Source organism: Mobula hypostoma, chromosome 19 (genome assembly GCF_963921235.1).
Source record: "Mobula hypostoma chromosome 19, sMobHyp1.1, whole genome shotgun sequence".
Lineage (NCBI taxonomy): Eukaryota > Metazoa > Chordata > Chondrichthyes > Myliobatiformes > Myliobatidae > Mobula > Mobula hypostoma.
In genome coordinates, this window is record NC_086115.1 from 20,887,526 (window position 1) to 20,912,261 (window position 24,736).

Genomic DNA, 24,736 nt, shown 5'->3' on the forward strand with positions numbered 1-24,736 from the left:
ATGTAAACACTCAAAAAAAAAATATTTGGGGTTAATGATTCCAGGTCTTGATGGACATCTGGCTCATACATTCGCCACGGCTGTTCAGATAAGAGCAATAATCAAAAGCAGAATCCATTTTATTTTCACTGACTTATATAGCATGAAATTTGTTGTTTTGCGGCAGCAATACAGTGCAAAACCTCTGCCATGTCTGGCTGCAAAAGGGGGATGGCTGGGGATGGGGCTAGCAACACAATCCTGTAAAAGCTTAGTGCTACGGAAACGCCAACCGAAGCTCCAAAAACCTCATCCCTGAGAGAGAAAGAATCTTTGAGGATGGGCTACACCTGGGGACAATTTGAAAGACTCGTTCAGGGTAGATGTCTCTGGTGAACTGCTCGATAGTGGCCTATGCCCCAGCAGGAGTGACGGGCTACAAAGAAGAACAGTGCAAAGACATAAAAATTACCGTAAATTACAAAATAAATAAATAGAGCAAACAAAAGGAATAATGAGATAGTGTTCATCGGCCATTCAGAAATCTGGTGGTGGAGGGGAAGAAGCTGTTTCTAAAATGCTGAGTGTGTATCTTCGGGCTTCTGCTGCCCTGGATAATGAGGGTACTTAACGATGGAGATCACCCTCTTGAGGCACTACCTTTTGAGGATGTCCTCAATGATGGGGAGGGTTCTGCCTGTGTTGGAGCTGGCCGAGTCTCTAACCACCACCCCCACCGCCTCCATATCTGTGACGCAACCAGTCAGAAAGCTCTCCATCATACATCCATAGAAATTTGCAAGAGCTTTTGGTGACATACTAAATTCCTTCACACTCCTAATGAAGCAGAATTGTTGGCATCACTTCTTCATGACTGCATCAATGTGTCGGGCACAAGAAAGATCCTACAAGATGTTGGAACCCAGGAACTTGAAGCTGCTCACTACTTCACTGCTAATGCCTCACTGAGGATTGCTGTGTGTTCTCTTAACTTCTCCTCCCTGAAGTTCACTATCAATTCCTTGGTCTTGCTGACACTGAGTGCTGTGACATCTAACAACCAGCCGAACTACCTCACTTCTGTACACTCCTTGTCACCATCTGAGATTATACCAACATCATTGGTGTCAACTGCAACTTTATAATAGGCAATTGAGCTGTGCTTAGCCACATAGTCGTGTGCCTCGAGAGAGTAGAGCAATGGGCTTAGCATACATCCTTGAGGTGCACCATATTGATTATCAGCAAGGAGGAAATGTTATACCAATTTGCACAACAGCTAATAAGGAAGTTGAGGATCTAGTTGCGGACGGAGGTACAGAGGCCCAGTTTTTGAAACTTGTTGAATAGTACTGAGGGGATGATGCTGTTGAATACCGAACTATAATCGATAGACAGGAGGGAGCCTGATGTATGTCTTATTGTGTCTAGGTGCTCCAAGGAAGAATGGAGAGTCAGTAAGATTGTGTCCACTGTAGAACTGTTACGGTGGTAGGCAAATTGCAATGGGTCCAGATTCTTATTTTAGCTACGTCCAATATCTCAAAGCATTTCATTAAGGTAGATGAGAGTGCCGCTGGGCAATAGTTGTCGTAGCAATTCTGAAGTGTGCAACAGTCCCAGAATATGAAATGGTCTGTTTTAAGTTTGTTGAAGAACAGTGTGGGTGAATCACCAGCTGCTTTTATACTTTCAGAGAAACTCCCACAAAACACATTTGTCAGGATAACTAGGAGTATCGATAACATTCAGCATGGTTAATCTATGCTTAATCATGTCAGTGCAGCTGGAAGTAATGTCCAGTCAAGATATTTATCAAGATTTCATTCATTACCTAACCAGAGCTAAGTGGCCATCAGCCCGGGACCTACCAGCTACTATGACAACTTGATGCATTTGTTGGCACATTCTTGTATCATTTGGCATTAAGGCTGCAGACCTCAATGGGAGCCGATAAAGGAACGTGAAGCCACACCTGCAGCAGAACATAGCACTGGAACAGCCCCTTCATCCCACAATGATGAATAAATTAAATTAGTAATCAAATCCCCAGCTAAAATCATTGTTTCTGCCTGCACAACGTCCATCGTTTCATTTCCTGCGCATACATGTGTCTATTATGTGCCCCTTGAATGCCTCTATCTTATTTGCCTTCAACCCAGTCAGTGTATTCCAGGCACCTACCACTCTCTTTGAATCCTTTGCCAGTCTTTTACACCATCTGAAAATTCACTGATCTTCATTTTATCTGCAAACTTCCAAACCCACCCATCTACGTTTTCAACCAGGTCATTTGTCATTTAGATATTCAGTAGACTCCAGTTGACTGGGCCACCGTTTAATCGGGCAGTCGTGTAATTTAGGACAACTCATTGAGAACAAAAACTAATCAAGAAAATTGCAGAGATTCCATTTATTTATTTGCCGCTTAATTGGGGCAGGACACTGTTGCTGAACGGGTTCTAACTAGCGTCAGTCTTATGTACTTGTGTGGCTGTTAGATGCTACACAGTGCTTAGAGCAAAACTTTTAAAATAGCGTCAGTTGCAAGTGTTTGTGTTCATGAAGCAGCGATTTTTGTCACTGATAGTTGGTGAGAAATAAGACAATTCCAAACTGTCGTTTCAAGCATTCAAGCTTGGACATGCCTGAAATTGAAAAAGGCTGGAAGTGAAAACGAACCATTTCACTACTTCAACAACAAAGAATTTGAAGGTATCAACAATCATCTTGAATGTTACAATAAAAATGAAGATTTGGAGGGTACAATTGTCAAAGGGATTGTATGATTGTATGAAGGCAGTCCATTATCTACACTAGATGTCTGCGCTGATTTTGTTCATTTGCAGTCACTCAAAAGAACATGGCAGCGTACATTGGATTAATTCCTCTGCTGATAACTATTAGAAACTAACAGTTTTAGAGTACTGTAGCATTCTGTTTCATTTAAATACATAATTTGTTGTTCAGTCTGTCCTTTTTATACTTGTTTAACTATTTCCATGAAACTTCAGATATTGGGGCAGAGACTTAATTGGGCCAAAACGTGTGGTCCTGACGTGCCCCAATCAACTGGAATCCACTACATCAGAAATAGCAGAAATCCAAGTACAGAACACCACTAGCCACAAATCTCCAGCTGAAATAAGTCCCATCAATCGCTCTGTCTTCTATGGACAAGTCAATCCAGAATTCAAATAGCTAATTCACTATAGATCACATGCATCCTAATCTTCTGGAATCGTCATTAAAATCCATGTGGACCGTATCTACAGCTGTGCCTTCATCAATCACCACCGTCAACTCCTCGATAAACTCAATCAAATTAGTATGACATGACATGCCCAGCATAAAGCCATGCTGACCATCACTAATTGTTGAATCAATCTTCATAATCCTGTCATGTTGTAATGTCATCAGTACCACCGCTTGTACAGTATGAGTCTGTCATTATTCTGTTTTGTTTTGACAAATTCAGCATCTCCTTTCCTAATTCAATGGCTTCAACTCCTACAGAGTGTAAACCCCAGAAGATTTCAACTCTACATTGACATCACATGATCTATTGGTCTTAACTGAATTGCCCAAAGATTAATGGTTTGCTTCTGAGAATATTTTACTCTGTTCATGGGTTAAGTCAAAATGTCTCTGGTTGCTCTTGGATTAGATCTTGCAGGTCTTCCTCTCACAGAATTGACTTTCTGTGCAGCAGGCTTATTGTATTCAACTGGTTCTCTGAATCAAATCCTTTCTATTCCCCCAAGGCTTAATTTCTACACTCCACAGACACCTGGCATTCTCTTTGTTGTGCACTGTTTGTAGAAACATTTCACATTCCACAATGCACACTCTCCCAAATGTAAAGTGTTCCTTTTCTCAGCCACTCAAGTTGCCTCACACAATATTCCCTGTACATTCTCTTAGTTGGCTTGTGCAGTGTGCTTCAATGCAGGAACATCCTCCTGCTAGGCAACTCCAGCCTGGCTTTAGATAATTCTGCAGCTTTGCATATCTCCATACATAAAATCTGTTACAGCCATTTCTGCCTCATGTCGTTTGGTGCCAGCTGCTGCGGAAGCTTGCCAGGGCAGAAATGGAGCAGGCTTCAGCTACCATGGAGAAATCCATGAAACCCATCCAAAGTCTTCTTTCTTCAGCGGAGTCTCAGAGATCTGCTTTCTGTACTCTAAAGCAGAGGGTTGGCAACCTCTCACTGTACGCTCTCTGTACGTGCAGGTCAAGAAACTTTGACAATGATACAACTTGGATCAGAAAAGTACACAGCCTATCGCAACCTCATCCAAGGAGAGTTCCAGCAGCATTTTGGAACACAAAATGGTTAAAGCAACGTGGCCAGCAATCAAATTTGGATGACTCGTACAAAAAGTAAAGACTGATTAGTCTATGTCAATGTATGTTGGCAAATTTCTTTGTGGCTACTGTTTTAATATTGCTGTTATTTAACTTGTTACATACATCTGTTGGGGTGCATTCTCCAGTTACCTTATAAGGTAACCGTAGCCTTCAGCCAGCAGCAGATGTCAGCAGGTGGTTCCCAACCTTCACCGAGTGTTTCGACCCTCGGTGAAGGTTGCCCATCTACTCCTGGCTTCCAGCTCCCCTCCTCTCGCCTACTCCAAATCCAACAAGGGGCTCGCTCTGCCTCTTCCCCCATCCTATGAGCTGCTTGTTTTTTGCTCCTTTCATCCAGGCTCAGATCTGACAACAACCGCCATGCTGATTTGGCTGGGAAACCTCTGCAGCCGATCTCCACAGGGAACGACCATGCCTGCCACCCCTTGTCTTTACACTCCTGCACTAAGGGCTGGTAGTTCAAGGCCTTTCTCTCGTGGGCCTCTTCCCATCCCTCCTCCCACGGCACAGTCAGCTCAACTAGAATTATTTTCTTGTCTTCGGTTGACCACAGTACAATGTCCGGGCATAGGGCTGTGTGCACCACATCCGGGAACTGCAACCTCCTTCCCACATTGACCATCATCTCCCAGGACCTGGCTGTTAGCAGCAGATTGGACTTCGGTTGTTTGGTTACAAAAGGCCCAGCTCCCTCTTTGATGAAGGTGATGGCCTTCCTCAAATCTGTGCTGGCTGTCCTCTTCTTGCATCTCTCCCGCTCTAGTGTGTCAGCAAGGGCCAGAAGCACCTTATCATGGCGCCACCTATACCGTCCTTGAGTTAGAGCTGTTTTACACCCGGACAGTATATGAGCCAGTGACCCCTTTTGACCACAGAGCTTACAGTTTGGGTCCTCTCTCATCCCCCATGTGTACAGATGTAATGGTGAAGGAAGGGTGTCATACACGGATCACAAGAGGAAGGAAATACGGAAGCGCTCCAGTCTCCATAACTCTGTCCATGAGATCTTGCGCTTAGGCAGATCCCATTTTGTCTAGGCACCCTGGGACCCTTGTTCCACTGCCTTTGAAACCCGCTTATTATTTAATTCATTCCTGCATGTAGACTTCACTGAAGATGGGGTGATATGCGGAGGCTTCTGAAAGACCGGAGAAGAGCTTTTGATCTTCACTGATGTTACCTACAGAAATGACTCTTTTATTGTAACTTTGCAAATTCTAAAGGCAAGCTTCAAGTTTTCTTCAGTGAAGAGATGAAGGGGAATTTCAGTAATCCGGCATATGTGCCAGAAGTAATCAGTGTCACCGAGCTTCAGCGCAGCCAAACTCTGATACTGTGTTCTCAGAGAAACCACATAATTTCTTCCTGGCCTTTCTCCTATTTGGTCCCACATCACTCACATCACCCAGAGGAACCACATGCTGGATGATCTTCCTTTGGCCATCACCCAGTAATAAGGCTTTTCTTGTAAGCCATATGCAGGCAAAGATTACACTGAAACTGATAAATGAAGAGATTCTGATGGTGAAGCCATAACCTCCAGAGAGAATCCAACCACTTAGATTTGGGGGGCATTGAATTTACTGGCAAAACTTTGAGCTTAAACATCAACTATATTCAAGGATGAAGTGGACAGTTTTTGGACAATGATGTTCAGAGAGATCAGGCATGAAAGCAGTGTTGAGGCCAACAAACAGACTAAATAATGGAGCATGTTCAGGGCCAGTTGGCTTTCCCGCCGCCGTTTGTAACAAGTTTGTATGTACTCCCCTAGACCAAATGGGTTTCCTCCGGGTGTTTCGATTTCCTCCCAAGGTCTAAAAACTTGCTGGTTGGTAGGTTAATTGATCATTGTAAATTGTCCCATGATTAGGCTGAGTTTAAATTGGGGGACTGGTTGGCAGCATGGTTCGAAGGGCTGCAGAGTCTATTCCATGCTGTATCTCAATAAATAAATATGTAAATAAATACATCCTATTTCTTCTGTCCTTGGTCAAGAACACAGCTACCCGGGTGCACAATCTGTCACAAGGAAGCTGTGAGTCAGAGAATTACTGCTTTCCAGGTTTCATGTGCAGTGAGACTAGCAACTGCATGAGTATTATTGCCTATTCAAAACTTTAATCATAGCACTGCTCTGAAAAGATATTTAACAAAGTCATAGAAAAAGGGATAAACAGAAGCAATAGGAGAACAATTGGCCCTTTGAGCTTGCTCCAACATTTAATGATGCTGCAGAGGATTTCTTTAGGATGTAAATACAATGTATTACAAAGTTTTCCTTCAGGATGCATATAACATGACTTACTGCCATCTTGAGTATTTGAATATGATGGGATTTTCCCTTCCCCTTCTTGGAGATGTAATATGCCCATTAAAGCTATGATGAGTTAATTATCATTAATTGCATTAACAATGTGATCAATAATTAGACAGTTTCATGCTGATGTCGACACTGAACTGTTGGAGATAATTCTGCAGGAGGTATTCAACATGTTGACAGCACTGGGGGAAGACCGGTGTTTAATTTGCTCACCTTACTGAATAAAATACACACTTGCCATTACAGAGAGTAGAGCAAACATTGACAAGACTGATATCTTTATCAGAGCAAAGGGACAATTGAATTACAGTCCTGATGCAGAGTCTCTACCTGAAGTGTCAACAATCTCTTCCCCATGCACTGTGCCTCTCCCAGATGCTGCTTGAGCTGCTGAGTTCCTTCAGCAGATTGTTGCTCCAGATTCCGGCATCTGTGTCTCCAACTGAGTTATTTAAATCATCCTTTGCAACAGGTGAGGTACCAGAGGATTGGAGGATAGCTAATATTCCACTGTTCAAGGAAGGCTCTAAGAATAAACTAGGAAGTTATAGGTTGGTGAGTTTGACATCAGTAGTGGGAAATTTAGTGGAAGGTTTTCTAAGGGACCAGGTATATGAGTATTTGGACAGGCATGGACTGATTAGGGACAGTCAGCATGGCTTTGTGTGTGTAAAGTTGTGTCTAACCAATCTTAAAGATTTTTTGAGGAAGTTACCAGGAAAGTTGATGAAGGCAAGGCAGCGGATAGACTTCAGCAAGGCATTTTACAAGGTCCCGCATGAAAGGTTGGTCAAGAAAGTTCAGCCACTTGGTATTCAAGATGAGATAGTAAATTGGATTAGACATTGGCTTTGCCAGAAGGTCGTAGTAGATGGTTGCTTCTCTGACTGGAGGCCTGTGACTAGTGGAGTGCTGCAGGGATTGGTGCTGGATCTGTTGTTGTTTGTCATCTGTATTAATGATCTGGATGATAAACTGGATCAGCCAATTTGTGGATGATTGCAAGATTGAGGCTGTAGTGGACAGCAAGGAAGACTATCAAAGCTTGCAGCAGGATCTGGACCAGATGGAAAAATGGGCTGAAAAATGGCAGATGGAAAGTAATGCAGACAAGTGTGAGATGTTTCACTTTGGGAGGACCAACTAGGGTAAGTCTTACAATGAGCTAAAGGGCAATGAGGAGTGTGATAGAATAAATGGATCTGGGAATACAGGTCCACAGTCAATTGAAAGTGGCGTCTCAGGTAGATTGGTCATAGAGAAAGCTTTTGGCACATTGGCTTTCATAGATCAAAGTACTGAGTACAGGTATTGGGGTATTATGTTGAAGTTGGTGAGGCCTAATTTAGAGCGGCGTGCAGTTTTGGTCACCTACCTACAGGAAAGATGCAAATAAGATTGAAAGAATACAGAGAAAATTTACAGGTATGTTGCCGGGACTGGAGGACCTGAGTTATAAGAAAAAAATCAATATTCCTTGAAACGTAGCAGATTGAGGGAAGATTTGATCAAGGTATACAAAATTATGAGGGGTATAGATAAGGTAGATGCAAGCAGGATCTTCCCACTGGGATTGGGTGAGATTACAACTAGAGATGGCTACTGTAAAACAGTGTGTTAACTGCTACACTACCATACCACTGTGCTACCATGCTTAGCTAGTCTTCCTCATATGCAATCCCTCACTCTCTGCATTGAATTTTATTTGCTCCTCTTGTGCTCACCTAGCCAGAGTCACACAGCAAAGGCCCCTCTGGCCTACAATATCCATGGCAACCATCCAAAAATATACATGTGCTAATCCTATTTACCAGTACTTGATCTGTTCCTTTCTGTGCAATGATGAATCAAGTGTTCATCTAACCTAGTTCTTAAATATTGTAAGAACACCTGACTCTGCCATCCATGTAGGTAGAGTTTTCCAAATTCTAGCCATCCTCCAGATGGAAGAGTTCTTTCTCGGGTCTTCTATAGTTCCGTTCTAACAGTCTGTTGTCGCCAGTACAATCTTCTATGCGGTGGTGTGCTGGGGCAATGGCATCAACATGGGTAATGCCAACAGGTTCAATAAACTGATTAGAAAGGCTGCACACACAAATTGCTGGAGGAACTCAGCAGGCCAGGCAGCATCTATGAAAAAAAGTAAACAGTTGATGTTTTGGACCGAGCGCCTTCAGCAGGACTGGAGGCTGTGGTAGAACAAAGGACCCTACAGAAAATCCTGGCAATTCTGGACAATGCTTCTCACTCTCTGCATGCCACCTTGGTTGAACAGAGGAGCACGTTCAGTAACAGACTAAGACAACTGCATTGCTCCAAAGAGTGCTATATGAGGTCATTCTTACCCTCGACCATTAGGCTCTGTAATGAGTCAACCTATAGCCAGGGAAATGATGACCCCCTCCTGTTAGACTGTTGGAGGTAAATTATTTTCTTATTCTTTCTTACTTTTCTTCTAATATTTGTATATCTGTGCACTTGTAATACTACTGTGACACTGTAATTTCCTTTGTGATCAATAAAGTATCCATCTATCTATAGTCCTCAAACTCCTAGCTCTAAACCTTTGCCCTCTAGATTTTAATACCTTTGCTGTGGGAAAATTTTCCACTATCTATGGCTTTCATAATTTGTAGAAGTCTATTTGCTCCCCCAACCCCAATAAGTCTGCACTTTCGCCTATCCTGTCTCTTTTTACAACTGAAACACCCCATCCGGGTGAAGCTCCTAACCAGTCTTTTGATTTCTTCCTCTAATCTTGAAATTTTTCTCACTTTGAACCATACTACGACTTTTGGTAGCAGTAGCAAATTTCTGAACCCTAGTGCTGACATTTAAGTCCATCTATTTTATAGATGCCATGAAAAGCAAAAAGCCTGCTACTCACCAAGTAATCCCATGAAAAGGTAAGGAGGAAGAAGAAACTTACCAGTTACCTTCCTCACCAAATCCAGATGAGCCAAAGTCACTCCAATACTGGGCCACTCCCATAATGGCCACTCCTACAATGGCTGTTCTGCTTGTGCCCATTTTATTTTTGTTCTCCTCTTTTCAAATGAAGCCCCTCACTGATTGGGTACAGTTCAAAGCTGAAAACTGTCTCGAAGTGCTGCCTTTTTTCAACATCAGCGGCAGACCTAAATGAAATTGTTGCTTCTTGTTGTGCTCCTGTTCACTGATTGGGTGCAGTCCAATCCAAGAAAGCATTTCAAGAATTCTCTAGTCCAAGTTTAATTGTTATTCAACCACACATGAATACCCACAAATACAGCCAAACAAAACAGGGTTACTTCAGGGACAAGGTACAAAACACAGTACTAACAGTCATACAGCACATATAAGATAGCAGTAAAACACAGTCACACAGAAAAAAATAGTCCCTGAGTCTGTGAATGTTGCAGCAGTCTGCAGTCAAACGCAATACAGCTGGCCTTCTGCAAAGCAAACATTGGAGGGTATAACTGACTCCAACACCTCTCCCCCAGATAGCCGCAAACAGGCAGCCCCACGGCTTGAGGTCTAATCCTCGTTGCGGCTGAGGCCACTTCAGCCGAACAAAACACAGCTTGTCCTCCACCGAGCGAACAGAGAAAGCAGCTCCAACACTTCGTGCACTAACTCTGATGGCCCTTGCTGGACAGCCACAAACAGGCAACACCATGTCTTGAGGCCTAGTCTCAACTGCAACTGAAGCCCTGCATCTCTTCTTGTCATCTGCACCCGCTGTTCGCCAATAAACCAGGTAATCGGACTCGCAGCATTCCACATTATCAATGTCCAACAGGGTCTTGCGATCACAAGAAAAGCAACTAAGACTATTACTATTTCCATTAACGCCCCTCCTCCTGTTCTTATTCCATCCCTTATTTATTTATTTATTATTTTTAATTTTTTCTTTTTTCCTCTCTCTCTTTTTTCTCTCTCTGTCCCTCCCACAATAACTCCTTGCCTACTCTCCATCTTCCTCTGGCGCTCTCCTCCCCCTTTCTTTCTCCCTAGGCCTCCCGTCCCATGATCCTCTCCCTTCTCCAGCCTTGTATCTTCTTGCCAATCAACTTTCCAGCTCTTAGCTCTATCCCGCCCCCTCCTGTCTTCTCCTATCATTTTGGATCTCCCCCTCCCCCTCCCCTCCCACTTTCAAATCTCTTACTATCTTTGCTTTCAGGTAGTCCTGACGAAGGGTCTTGGGCCAAAACGTCAACTGTGCTTCTTCCTATGCATGCTGTCTGGCCTGCTGCGTTCCACCAGCATTTTGTGTGTGTTGCTTGAATTTCCAGCATCTGCAGATTTCCTCGTGTAAGACTATTACTCGCTGTTAGACTGCACACTGCAAATTCTGCTACCATCATTACATTTTTTGCTTTTATCTTTACTACTGTCTCAGTTACGGTCGCCGAGGTCCACCAGCCATTACACCCTAGTTTTGCTACGTCTCTGAAATTTGTCCTGTAAATGGTCTTTTCCTTTCTCTCTCTCACACACACACACAAACAGGAGATTCCGTCTCCTGAAGAAAGAAGCTTGCTTCAGCTTTAGGAAACAAGGATCAGGCAGGGATCTAGAGAGTTACAAAGTAGCCACGAAGGAGCTGAAGAATGGACTGAGGAGAACTAGAAGGGGGCATGAGAAGGCCTCGGTGAGTAGTGATGAAGAAAACGGCAAGGTGAAGCACGATTCAGACTGTCTGGTTTGGCTGCATCATTGTGTGGTACAGAAGCTGTAAGGCATCGGACCATAAGACCTGACAGTGGATGGTAAAAAATTGCTGAGAGGGTCACCAGGGTCTCCACCCCCACCCCACCATTTGTGACATTTACCGGCAGCATTGTACACGAAGGGCCTGAAGTATTGTTGAGGATCCCAACCATCCAACCCATAATCTCTTTGATCGATTACCATCAGGAAGGAGAAATAGAAGCTCCAAGACCAGGACTGCCCGACTGGTTAACAGCTTCTTCCCCCAGGCTGTGAGACTAATGAATGCACTGCTACCACCTAGGTCTCATTACGAGGACAGTGAGCTGGTTACTGTTTGCTGTACTATTGACTGTTTTCCTGTACTGTGCACTTCATATGCATTTTGAATTATATTTTATTACCTTACTTGTGGTAATATTTTGCTTTGTGTATTGTAGATGCACCGTGCTCCAGAGGAATGTTGTCTCGTTTGGTTGTACATGTACAGTCAAATGACAATAAACTTGAACTTGAACAGGAAGATGGCTAGCGTGAGGTAGGACTGATCACAAATAGTAGAAGAAACATGCCTGGAGTTGGAGGAGGTAGGGCAGGTCCCTAACAAATACTTTGTTTCAGTATTCACCAGTGACAGGGACCTTGACATTTGTGAGGACAGTGTAGAACAGGCTGATATGCTTCAACATGTTGATGTTAAGAAAGAAGACGTGCTAGAACTTTTGAAAAGCATTACAATAGATCCCCAGGGCCAGACCCAATATACCCCAGGTTACTATGGGAAGTGAGGGAAGAGATTGCTGCGCCTTTGGTAATGATCTTTATGTTCCCACTGGTAACAGAAATAGTATCAGATAATTGGAGGAAGGCAAACGTTATTCCTTCGTTCAGAGAAATGACAGATGGAGTTTAACCCAGATAAATCTGAGGTATTGCACCTTGGTAGGGCAAATGCAAAGAGACATGTTAAAAGTAAAACTCTTAACAGTGTTGCCGAGAAGGGGGATTTTGGGATCCAAGTTCATAGTTTGTTGAAAGTGGCTACACAAGTCGATAGGGTGGTGAAGAAGGCTTATGGAATGTTCGCTTTTAATAGTCAAGGCATTGAGTTCAAAGGAAGAGAGGTCATGTTGCAACCTTATAGAACTCTGGTTAGGCCACATCTGGAGTATTGTGTATAGTTCTGGTCGCCCCACTATAGGAAGGATGTTGAGGCTTTGGAGAGGGTGCAGAAGAGGTTTACCAGGACGCTGCCTGGTTTAGAAGGCATGTGCTATCATGAGAAGCTGGATTAACTTGGGTTTATAAGATTATGAGAGGCATGCACTGAAGGTGAGAGAGGGGTCAGATTCAAAGGGGAACGTGAGGGGTAAGTTCTTTTACTCAGAGAATGGTGGATGCCTGGAATGGACTCGCTGGTATGGTTTCAAGTAGATTAGAGGCTTTTAAGAGACATTTGGATAGGCACATGATACTTATACTTTATACTTTATTGTCACCAAACAATTGATACTAGAACGTACAACCATCACAGCGATATTTGATTCTGCGCTTCCCGCTCCCTGGAGTACAAATCGATAGTAATTATTAAAAATTTAAATTATATATCATAAATAGAAAATGGAAAGTAAGGTAGTGCAAAAAAAATACCGAGAGGCAGGTCCGGATATTTGGAGGGTACAGCCCAGATCTGGGTCAGGATCCGTTCAGCAGTTTTATCACAGTTGGAAAGAAGCCGTTCCCAAATCTGGCTGTGCCAGTCTTCAAGCTCCTGAGCCTTCTACCGGAGGGAAGAGGAATGAAAAGTGTGTTGGCTGGGTGGGTCGTGTCCTTGATTATCGTGGCAGCACTGCTCCGACAGCGTGCGGTGTAAAGTGAGTCCAAGGACGGAAGATTGGTTTGTGTGCTGTGCTGCGCCGTGTTCACGATCTTCTGCAGCTTCTTCCGGTCTTGGACAGGACAACTTCCATACCAGGTTGTGATGCACCCGAGAAGAATGCTTTCTACGGTGCATCTATAAAAATTAGTGAGGGTTTTAGGGGACAGGCCAAATTTCTTTAGTTTTCTCAGGAAGTAAAGGTGCTGGTGGGCCTTCTTGGCAGTGGACTCTGCTTGGTTGGTCCAAGTCAGGTCATTTGTGATATTGACCCCGAGGAACTTAAAGCTTTTGACCTGTTCCAGTTGCGCACCACCGATGTAAATTGGGTCGTGTGGTCCACTACTCCTTCTGAAGTCAACAACCAATTCCTTCGTCTTGCTGACGTTGAGGGATAGGTTATTGTCTTCGCACCATGCCACCAGGTTCTTAATTTCCTCTTTGTACTCAAACTCATCATTACCCGAGATACGGCCTACAATTGTTGTGTCATCAGCAAACTTATATATTGAGTTTGATGGAAACTTGGCTACACAATCATGGGTGTACAGTGAGTACAGCGGGGGGCTGAGTACACAGCCTTGTGGGGCACTGGTGCTCAGAGTGATTTTAGAGGAGAGCTTGTTAGGACGATGGAGGGATATGGACATGATGTAGGTAGGAGGGATTAGTGTTTGGGTGTTTTTGATTTGCTCTTTAGCTGGTTCAGCACACCTCTGTGGGCTGAATGGCCTGTTCCTGTGCTGTACTCTTCTGTGTTCTATGTTCTATAAAGGGAGAAGGGAAAACCTTGGAATTGTAGATCAGTGAGTTTTGCTTCAGTGGTGGGCAAATTATTGGAGAGGATTTTTAGGGACAGGACTTGTATTTGGAGAAGTATGGTCTGATTATGGATAGTCAGCATTGCTTTGCGAGGGGCAGGTCATGCTTCATGAGCCTGATGGAATTATTTCGGGATGTAACACGGCACATTGATGAAGGTAGAGTAGTGGAAGGTGTATATGGATTTAGTTATGGCAGTTGATAAGGTTCCCCCCGGTAAGCTCAATTAGAAAGTCAGAAGGCATAGGATCCAGGGAGAATTGGCTGTGTGGATACAGAATTAGCTTGCCTATAGAAGGCAGACGGTGGTAGTAGACGGAAAGTATTCTGCTGGAGGTCAGTGACCAGTGGTGTTCCATCTTTTCTGGTCTTTGTTATTATTATAAATGATTTAAATGAGGAAATGGAAGGATGGGTTTGTAAATTTGCAGATGACATGAATGTTGGTGGAGTTGTGGATACTGTGGAGGTTTGCTATAGGTTGCAACAGGATATTGACCAGATGCAGAGCTGGGCTGAGAAGTGGCAAATGGAGTTCAACCCAGAAAAGTGTGAAGTGGTTCATTTTAGCAGGTTGAATTTTGAAGGCAGAATTCAGGGTTAATGGCAGGATTCTTGGCATGCAGAGGAACAAAGGTCCATGGGGTCCACGTCCATAGATCTTAAAAAGTTGCCACGCAAGTTGATAGGGTTGTTAAGAAGGCTTATTGTGTGTTGGCTTTCATTAATTTGGGGATTGAGTTCAAGGGCCGAGGGGTAATGTTGCAGCTTTTCAAATCCCTGGTTAGACCACACTGAGAATCTTGTGTTCAGTTCTGGTTGCCTCATTATAGGGAGGATACTTAAGCTTTACGAAGGGTGCAGGGTGCAGGGGAGATTTACCAGGATCCTGCCTGGACTAGAGGACATGTCTTATGAAGATAGGTTGAGCGAGCCAGGGTTTTCCTCTTTGGAGCAAAGGAGGATGAGAGGTGACTTGACAGAGGTGTACAGGATGATAAGCGCCTTGATACAATAGATAGCCAGAGACTTTTTCCCAGTGCAGAATTGGCTAATAGGAGATGACATACTTCTAAGGTGACTGAGGAAAGTATAGGGGGGAGATGTCAGAACTAAGTTCTTTACACACTAAGTGGTGGGTACGTGGAACGCCCTGTCAGGGGTGGTACATTAGGGGCATTTAAGAAACTCTTAGTTAGGCTCATGGATGACAGAAGAAGGTAGATTATGTAGGAGGGAAGGGTTAGATTGATCGTAGCAAAGGTTAAAAGCTCGATAAAACATTGTGGGCCGAAGGACCTGTACTGTGCTGTAATATTCTATGTTCTAGAGAGATTTTATAGCACACCCGAAGCAACGTGGCAGCCCTTTCTCTTTTGTCAATTCAAATCATATTATCTGAGTCCCAATGAGTCGGCCTGAAACCTCAACCGTTCATTTTCCTACATAGTTGCTGCCTGATCTGCCGAGTTCCTCCAGCATTTTGCAGGTGTTACTCAAGATTTCCAGCATCTGCAGAATCTCCTGTGTCTGTGAACTGATATTGTCTCACTCGTCGATCTTTCTGGAATTTTATATCTTATTTCAGTTGCAATTGTCTATTAAACCAGTATCACAACATTTCCTCCTGCGACTGCAATGTAATTATGTATGGCACAATCTTGTCTGGATAGCATGCAAAACAAAAGCTTTCCTCTGTATCTCAGCACATGTGACAATAACAATCCATTAGCAATACCAATTGCACCTGAAAAAACAGTAATCAGTGAAATGCAGCTGCCGTTCCCGCTTTGCCGCTAATGGCCACTACCCCGTTCTCCTTTCACGTTTGTTGTGTCCTCAGTTCATTCCCTTGCTTCCCTGTGATAAAGCGGGAGCATTGGTTAAGTTAGCTGAATGAATAGCTCGGGTCATGATCACCAATCCAGTGATACAAGTTTGGACTGTTGTTATATGAAGAAAACTTTGTATTAATTAGTAATAGGGACACTGAAACCACTGCACGAACTGCAAAGGAAATCTGTCCCTGACTGGGATTGGACTATGTACAACTCCAGACCCACCAGATGAGGACTTCACTGCCACCTCAGCTAAGGGACAATTAGGGACAGAAAATAACTGCCAGAGCTAACAGTAAAGTCCACATCCTGCTTTTGTACTCTCTGCCTCACTGTACAAGTCTCCTTACTGCACAGCTTCATCACTTTTCCTGTTTTAAATCATTTTTGTGTCTGTACTTGTTTAATTTTAACAAGTACAGACTCTGTTTTGTTTAATTTTACCAGTTGAAGTACCTGTCCTTTCCTACTTGATCACTGGCCTCAGGGGAAACTCGAAGGGTTGAAGGGTGGGGTGTAGAGGCTGGAATTGTATCACGTTAACCACAGGTTTACTCTCGCTGTAACCCCAGCTGACTGTGATTTTAATTACAAATACAAGGATGATGATTTTGTAAGTTTCAGGCCTCTCAGATTCTCATTCTGCTCTGCATCACAGTGGGACTGCTGAACTGATTTATAAACAGGATTAAGCCAGAGGGCGCGCAAAGGGTCAACTCAGTTCTAATCTTGACTCTCTGACCTACAGGGCTCCGCTGGACTCTGCGCTTGATGGGAGTGGGAGGCAAAGAGGTAGCAGCTAGGTTTAAAAGGTGCTTCAGCGCAGCTCGATTTAACTCACAAATCAGATATGTTAGTCAGTTACATTAAAAAGCACACATTAGCCACTTCCACTCCCTACCTTTTTTCCAGGAACTTCCTATTCCGAAGATGCCATTTCTTCCAAACATCATCACTCAGCTCTGTTAGAAATGAATTTTCTGCTGTTGTGCTTCAGTACCGAGCTCTCTGTATACTCACAGCCATGTACGCAGGCAGCATGCTTGAAGTTTGGAAAAGGTGGATGTATTCCAATCACTCTGTAGCTGAACTAATCCTGCAGTGAAGGAAGGAAGCTGGGTGTGAGTAAAGCTCGGTCACTGGCTGTACTTCCAGAATCACTTTCTGACGGGAACAGCTCCCTTCCTGATAAAGTGAGGGGGAGGGACGGTGGGGGTGGGGGGGGTGGAGAGTGCAAGCAGCTGAGCTAATCAGCACCCAGTCACACCAGCAACAAGACAGGGGAGCTCCCGCTTCCCGCACCCACTCACAACATTGCCTGAGGAGGGGAGATACATAGGAAAGTGGAAAACTAAAGATGTGCTCATTCAACAGGATCTGAATTAAATAAAAGCACATAATGTTTTCACTTTGGCATATCTATTTGTTCAAAGAGATAAGTTGGAAAGCTGTTTTCTGGATCATCGAGCACATCTGTTTCCCTTTGTGTTTTGTTTTAGCTCTTTTCTGAAGGCAGGTAGAATGAGAAAGATTTCTAGAGCTTTCCCATTCAAGCTCCTGTCCACCCTCTCCAATACCTTGGCAGGTACCAAAAGCCTTCTGTTGCACTTTTTAATATTTCAGATAATGAGCAGTTTCTCAACCACCTCACGGCCCTGGGTGAGCAAGCGCTGAGAGTGCTGGACAGGAATGCACTTCTATCAGGCTGCCGAGGCTGCTCACTACATGTGATGTTTGTTAAATACTTCACAAAATGTTTTTTATGACAGTCTTGTGCAAGAGCTGGTGATGAAGTCAGCCTTTTCAAACAGTTATACTGGAACAGTCAGCTTTTGTTGCTGGGATCTGACTGATTCTGTCATCTGTTTCCAGACAGCAAGAATGAAAATCAGGAGTCGGCCATTCAGTTCTTCGTACCACCTCCACCATTCAGTGAGATCAGGGCTAATTTGTTGTTTTACCTCAATGCCACTTTCCTCAGTTCCCTTCATATCTAACAATCTCTTCCTTAAATATAGTCAGAAATCAAGTCTCCACTAATCTCTTGGGAACTGAATTCCAAAGATTCACCACCTTCTTCTCATCTGCGTCTCTCTCTCTCTCTCACTCTGCCCCAATTATCTTATCTTGCAACAATAACACTGTTTTGAATTGTTCCAGCCAGAGAAATATCAACTCCACATCTACCCTGTCAAGCCCTGCAAGAAGTTTACATATTTCAATGCGATCACCATTCATTCCTTTAAACTTAGTTGACAGAAATTCTCCTCATATGACGAACATGTCACGTCAGGAATAAACTTGGTAAACCCTCCCTGCATTCTCTGCATTGCAAGTCTACCCTTCCATAGGTAGTAAGACCAGATGTGCAGGATATTCGAGATCTGCCTCTCTATAATTCACTATTTTATTTTGGACCAAAATATAATTTGTCACCTACTAAACCTTTCAGTGATTTGTAAATAAGATTTCCTTCTGAACACCAAACCATTTTAACCTTCCAATATTGGTCTCAGCACTCCCTCTGCATTGGATCCTTGATTTATAGACTAACAGACTACAATCAGTAAGGATAGGCAGCAACATCTCTGACACAGTTATTCTCAACACTGGTGTTCCATCAGCCCCCTTACTCTACTCGTGACCGTGTGGCCAGGTTCTGCTCCAACTCCAACGACACAAGTTTGCAGATGACACCACCATAATGGGCTTGATCTCAAGCAACAGTGAGACGGCGTACAGGAAGGAGATAAAAAGCCTAGTTGTATGTTGTCAACCTCTCCCCAGTGTCACTGAAATAATACAGCAGGTCATTGACTTCAGGAAGCAGGGTGGAGTGGACACCCCTGTCTGTATCAATGGTGCTGTGGTGGTGATGGTTGAGAGCTTCAAGTCCCTCGATGTAAGTATCAACACCTAGTTCAGCCTCAATGACACTATAACCAAGAAAGCAAAGCTAAGTATGTCCCCAGTGACCCGCACCAATTTTTAATTGGTGTATTATACAAAGTATCCTATCTCGATGTATCGTAAATTGGCATGGCAACTGCTCCGCCCAAGAAATTGCCAAGAGTTGTAAACATAATCCAGTTCATCACACAAACCAGCCACGCTTTATTGATTCTGTCTACATGTCCCACTGCCCTAGGAAAGCAGCAAATATAATCTAGGACCCCTCCCACTCCAAGCATTCTTTCATCTCCCCTTTCTATACTCACAACTGTGTGGCTAAGCACACCTCAAATGCCATCCATAAATCTGTAGATGGCACCACTGTTGTTGGTAAAATCTCAGATGGCGAACAGCAGCAGTACTGGAGTGAGATGGATTGATGGACTGAGTGGTGTTGCCTCAACAACCTCACCAAGGAACTAATTGTGGACTTCAGGAAGGGGAAGGTGGGAGACTCACACCAATCCTCTTTGAGAGGCTAGTGGTGGAAAGGGTGAGCAGCTTCCAGGTCCTGTGTGCCAACATCACAGAGGATCTACCCTGAGCTCAACTCACTGATGTAATCACGAAGGAGGTGTGCAAGCAGATCTACCTTATTAGGAATTTGAGATTATTTATTTATTTATTTGTTTATCTGTCTATCAAGATAGGCATGGAATGGGACAATTTACAATGACCAATTGACCTACTAATCTGTATGTCTGCGGACTGTGGTAGGAAACTGGAGCATCTGCAGGAAACCCACGTGATCACAGGGAGAAAGTACAAACTCTTTACAGACAGTTATGGGAATTGAACCCGGATCGCTAGCACTGTAAAGCATTGTGCTAACCACCATGCTACCATGTCACCACCAGACTCTTGTAAATCTCCAGATGTACGTACAGCAGAGAGCATTCTGACTGGTTGCATTGTAGCCTGGTATGCGGGCTTTAATGTATAGGCTTGCAAGAGGCTACAGGGGTTTGTGGACCGAGCCAGCTCCATCATGGACAAAACCTTTCTCACTACCGAGGACATCTTCACGAGGCAGTGCCATCATTAAGGGCCCTTCCCGTTCAGGGTATGTCTTCTCTTGTTACTATAATCAGGGATCAGGGAGGATGTACAGGAGCCTGAAGATCCACAATGATTCAGAAACAGGTTCTTCCCCTTCACCATCACATTTCTGAACTGTCCGTGAACCTCTAAACATCATTATTCCATCTTTTTTACTATTTATTTGTTTTGTAATTTATGGTAATTTTATGCCTTTACCCTGTACTGCTGCTGCAAAATAACAAATTTCACATTATATGAGACAGTGATAACAAACTCAATTCTGACTTTGATCCATTGGAGAGAAGACACTGAAGCTTGAGAACTCATCACACCAGGCTCAAAGACAGCTTCTCTACCTCCTGTAAAAGTCTTGAATGGGCTCGTATAAGATAAACTTCTGATCTCACTATCTATCTTCTCACGGTCCTTGCACCTTATTTGTCTACCTGCACTGCACGTTCTCTGTAACTGTAAAACTTTATCTTGCATTCTGTTATTGCTTTTTAATGGACTATTTCAATTTACTTATATATGGAATGATCTGTTTGAATGGTACACAAACAAAAGCTTTTCACCACATCTGAGTACATCTGACAATAGTAAACTAATTACCAAATACTCTGTCTTCCTATTTTTGTTATCAAAATGAATGACTTTGCATTCTTCCATATTATACTTCATTTGCTTTTTCCTTTTCCCTTTTCCAATTCTCTTGGATGCTTACTTCTCCAGGAAATCTGTCTGCATCTCGTCATATTTCAGCAAACTTAGATATATTACCCTTGACTCCCTCATCCAAATGATGAATATAAGTAATGAACAGCTAGAACTCCAGTATTGATTTCTTGAGGCATCCTGTCATCACAACTTACCAACCTACTTATTCCTACTCTATCCATTAACAAGCCCTGAGTGTTGTGTGTTCTAAACTTGATTAATAATCTGATATTACACCCTATTGTGGGTCCTCTTAAACTCTAAACACAAGTCATTTACAAGTTTCCATAATTGTACTGCCAAGACTTAGCTCAAAAAATTCTAGCAGATCTGTGGAGCTTGATTTTCTTTACATAGATTCTGCTTAATCCTGTGGCTATGTTCAAGGTGATGTTACAATGAACCATACAATATGAGAACACATTGGCAGTCACACAACTTTGTTACCTCAAGAGAACTAACTAAGATTGACAGTTCTGGATGGTCTAACCTTGGAGATACCAAATTGAGAAATTCCATTTCCAACAGTCTCATTCAATCAACCTTTTTATCCAGTTCTCCAATTATATTCTTAAAAAAAGTTCAAATAATTTCTAAACACAGTTTTAATACCCTTCTGTTATTTTTTTTGGTCTTGTGTTACTTTTAGCATTGTCTAGGTTCAACTGTAATTTTGTAAAGTTGCCAATGCTGGCGTTAATGCTTGCTGTGTACAATTTTCACTGGCCTGTAGCTGATCTCTCTCAAGCAGATTTTCTCTCAGGAGACACACAAGAGAATGCAGATGCTGGAATCTGGAGCAGAACACAAAGCTGGAGGAATTCAATGGGGTCGGCAGCACCTGTGGAGGAAAATAGGTAATCCATGTTATGGGTTGAGGCTCTTTTACTAGGATTGGACATTATAGACCTGGCCCCTTCATCTAGATTGCTTGAGGTAAAAGTTCTCAACCTGTAATGTTGACTGTCCATTTCCCACCATAGATAATGGCCGATCCACTGAGCTCCTCCAGATCTTCTCCCAGCAGTGGCCACCCTCAGTGGTATTGTCTGATACTGACACATCTGAGCTGAGATAGTTATTCGATAGGTCTTGGTTCAGCCATCATTGAGAAGGGAGATGTTCACAGAACCTCTTGCTCTCCCATCACTATTTGATTGCTCAATATTATTCTAATGAAATTTGGTGGAGTTGGAGAGATTTGGGCTTGTCCCTCAGCTGTAGGTGGAAAGCAAAAAAAAATAGAAGATGCTGAGAATCTGAAAAAGAATGTCCGAAGAAGTCCAAAAGCACCCGGCAGGTGAAGAAGCATTTGTGAGAACAGAGTCAATATTTCAAGTTAAAGGCCCTTCATCAGAGTCCGAGGTTGTGGGACTGGGGGTTTAAGTCTGTGTCATCATCATCATCAGCGATCACTCGTAGTCAAGTATGATTCTTCTCCTGGTGGTTGTTCTGGTCACTCGTGGGTCTCGAAATGACTGAAGAGGCCGATCTGTGATCCGCAAGTTCTATTGCAGTGTTGGCAGGTGGAGGTCATTGAGGTGATGGTGGATGTAGCTGGCTGGGCCTTTCCCAGTCTCTCCTTAAAATGAAGCCGCCTAGTCTCAGCGACACGGTGGAGATATTCTTTGAGCTATGCAGTCCCTTCATAGACAGTACTCCTCCAGCTTTCCCTATCCTGTGCTAATTTCCCCCATCCATTCAGATTGATGTGGCACTTACTCTGGTGGGTCTTAATATTGTCCTTGAACCACTTTTTCTGCCCTCCAGGAGTGTGCTCTGCATCCTTGAGTTGGCCAAGCAGCAAGTTGCTTAGGGAGGCAGGAGTCAGGCAAACGGATGACGTGGGTGACCTATCGCAATTGGTGTTGAGTCACGAATGTGGCTATGGAGTTAATGTTAGCTTCTTCCAGGATGCTGGAGTTAGTATGCCTATTCTTCCAGCTAACTCTCAGAATCTTTTGGAGGCATCTTCAATGGTAAGTTTCTAGAAATTTTATGTGCCTGCTATATGTTTCCCATGACTCTGCTCCACATAGCAAGGAGGGGAGGACTGCAGCATTGTAGACCAGAAGTTTAGTGTTGGTCTTGATATCCCGATCTTCAAGACTGCGTACTTACTGCATGCCAATTTTGTTGGCTTGCAAACACGAGAGTTTCTGCAGATGCTGGAAATCCAGAGTACCATCTGCACATGTAACATAAATAACACATGTTATTTTATATGCTTGAAGATGCGTGCTATAACTTCAACAGTCTGGCACTTCATTTTGAAAGTTACTCAGTAATGTTCCTGACATATGGTTCTATATTCCACATGGAACAAGGTTTGCTACCCTGGTTTGATGGTAATGATACAGTGACAAATATTCTGAGCGCAGATGTTCCAGATTCGACTGCTTCCGATTGCCCATACTGACTCACTGATGGCCAGTTTTGTGCAGCTATCACAAACAAGAGAAAATCTGCGGATGCTGGAAATCCAAGCAACACACACAAAATGCTGGAGGAACTCAGCAGGCCAGGCAGCATCTATGGAAAAAAGTACAGTCGACGTTTTGGGCTGAAACCCTTTGGCAGGAACTCTTCTTTCAGCCCAAAACATCGACTGCACTTTTTTTCCATAGATGCTGCCTGGCCTGCTGACTTCCTCCAGTATTTTGTGTTGTTGGTACAGCATTTTTGCTCCACCTCTTTTCCTTCAATGGAGGAAATCCAGGCATAAGGACTTTGTGGTGGTCACTCCTTCATATAAAATAATGGACAGATGCATCTACAACAAGAAGACTGATGAAGTCAAGTAGGGTTTTCTCTTGTGTTGGCTTTCTCATCATGTGGAATGGACCCACTGTGGAGGCTACATCCTCCAGCATTCAGGAAGTCTTGTTGATATCAGTGCTATCAAGCCTCCTTGGTGATAGATATCAAAGTACTCTACCCATTTATTTTGTAACATGGCTGGATGCCAATTCAATAGCTGAAAGTTGCTGCCAAGTTATAATCAACAGGGGTTTTCCTGTTTTGCGATTAATCTGAGACCTTATGGGATCTGGGATCAAAGTTGGCAACCATTTCCATTCAATTGTATATCCCTTTTGGTCCCATGGTGGCCTTTGGGAGAGAGTACTTCCAGATTCAGATTTATTTATTATATGTTCATCAAAAAATACAGCAAAATGCATTGTTTGCATTAACAATCAATAAAACCTAAGGATGTGCTGGGGCAGCCCACAAGTGCTGCCACACATTCTGGGTGCCAAGGCAGCATGCCCACAATGTTCAGCAGAGAAAGGAGTCACTTTGGCGGGGGGGGGGGGGGTCTGCTTTTGTCATGCCCAAATATGGTGCCAAGGTGATCATTTTGAAATTGTTCCTTGAGTTTTCAACTCTGAGTGGCGTATCAAATTCAAAGAACTGAATGGATTCAAACTGTGGGGAAATTCACTCATGAATTTTCAACAATTATTTGTCAACAGTAAGAATTACAGAAAAGTGCAGTGCTCATTGAAAAACAGAAAGAAGGAATTTCTCAGAGTTTATTTTGGAAATGATTCAGAGCCAGAATTCAAACAATCATTGCTCAATGCAATTCCATTTTCAACTTATCTGACTGCTACTAGATTTGTTCTCTAAAAACTATCTGTTAATGATTTGAAACTTGAACGTACAGTAAAAGTAAGAGCTCTGAATGTATTTTAAGTAAATGAGGTGAAAAGAAAAACAAAATTCTTGAATGAGGTTTTGGTTAGCATCATATTTAAATATTGCAGAAAGATAAGGCAGGTGATGGATTAAGTTATGTCTAATAAATCTCTGTCTGAGGAACTCTCATTAACTTTCATATCACAGAAGAGACCATTTGGCCTATTGAATGTTACTGAACAGAATCAGACTCTTTGGTTCATTATGCCCAACCATTGTTAGGTACTCAATCTATCCTCATCCCATTTTCCAACACAAGGTTCATAGCTTTATCTACTGCAGCAATTCAAGCACTTTCTTAGATACTTCTTAAATGTTGTGGAAGTTCAGTGCCTCTACCACCTCCAAGGCTAGTATGCTCCTGCCATTTCAGCACGGAACTATAATGTCCCATGCCAGGCAACATCCTGGTGAACT

At 43.2% G+C, this 24,736-nt stretch overlaps 1 protein-coding gene across 3 annotated transcripts in view; it reads right to left on the reverse strand.

Annotated features, from left to right (window-relative positions):
* si:ch211-250c4.3 (uncharacterized protein LOC100535981 homolog) overlaps positions 1 to 24,736 on the reverse strand; it is a 122,212-nt gene that overhangs the window by 82,676 nt on the left and 14,800 nt on the right. For 2 of the 3 annotated variants that reach the window (XM_063071509.1, XM_063071508.1), the window contains exon 1: positions 16,809 to 17,095. In XM_063071509.1, coding sequence (XP_062927579.1) covers positions 16,809 to 16,860 — 52 coding nt within the window. In that variant the 5' untranslated portion in view covers positions 16,861 to 17,095. Of the gene's footprint in view, positions 1 to 16,808; positions 17,096 to 24,736 lie in introns of those variants that run through there. The other variant, XM_063071510.1, reaches the window with a different exon arrangement.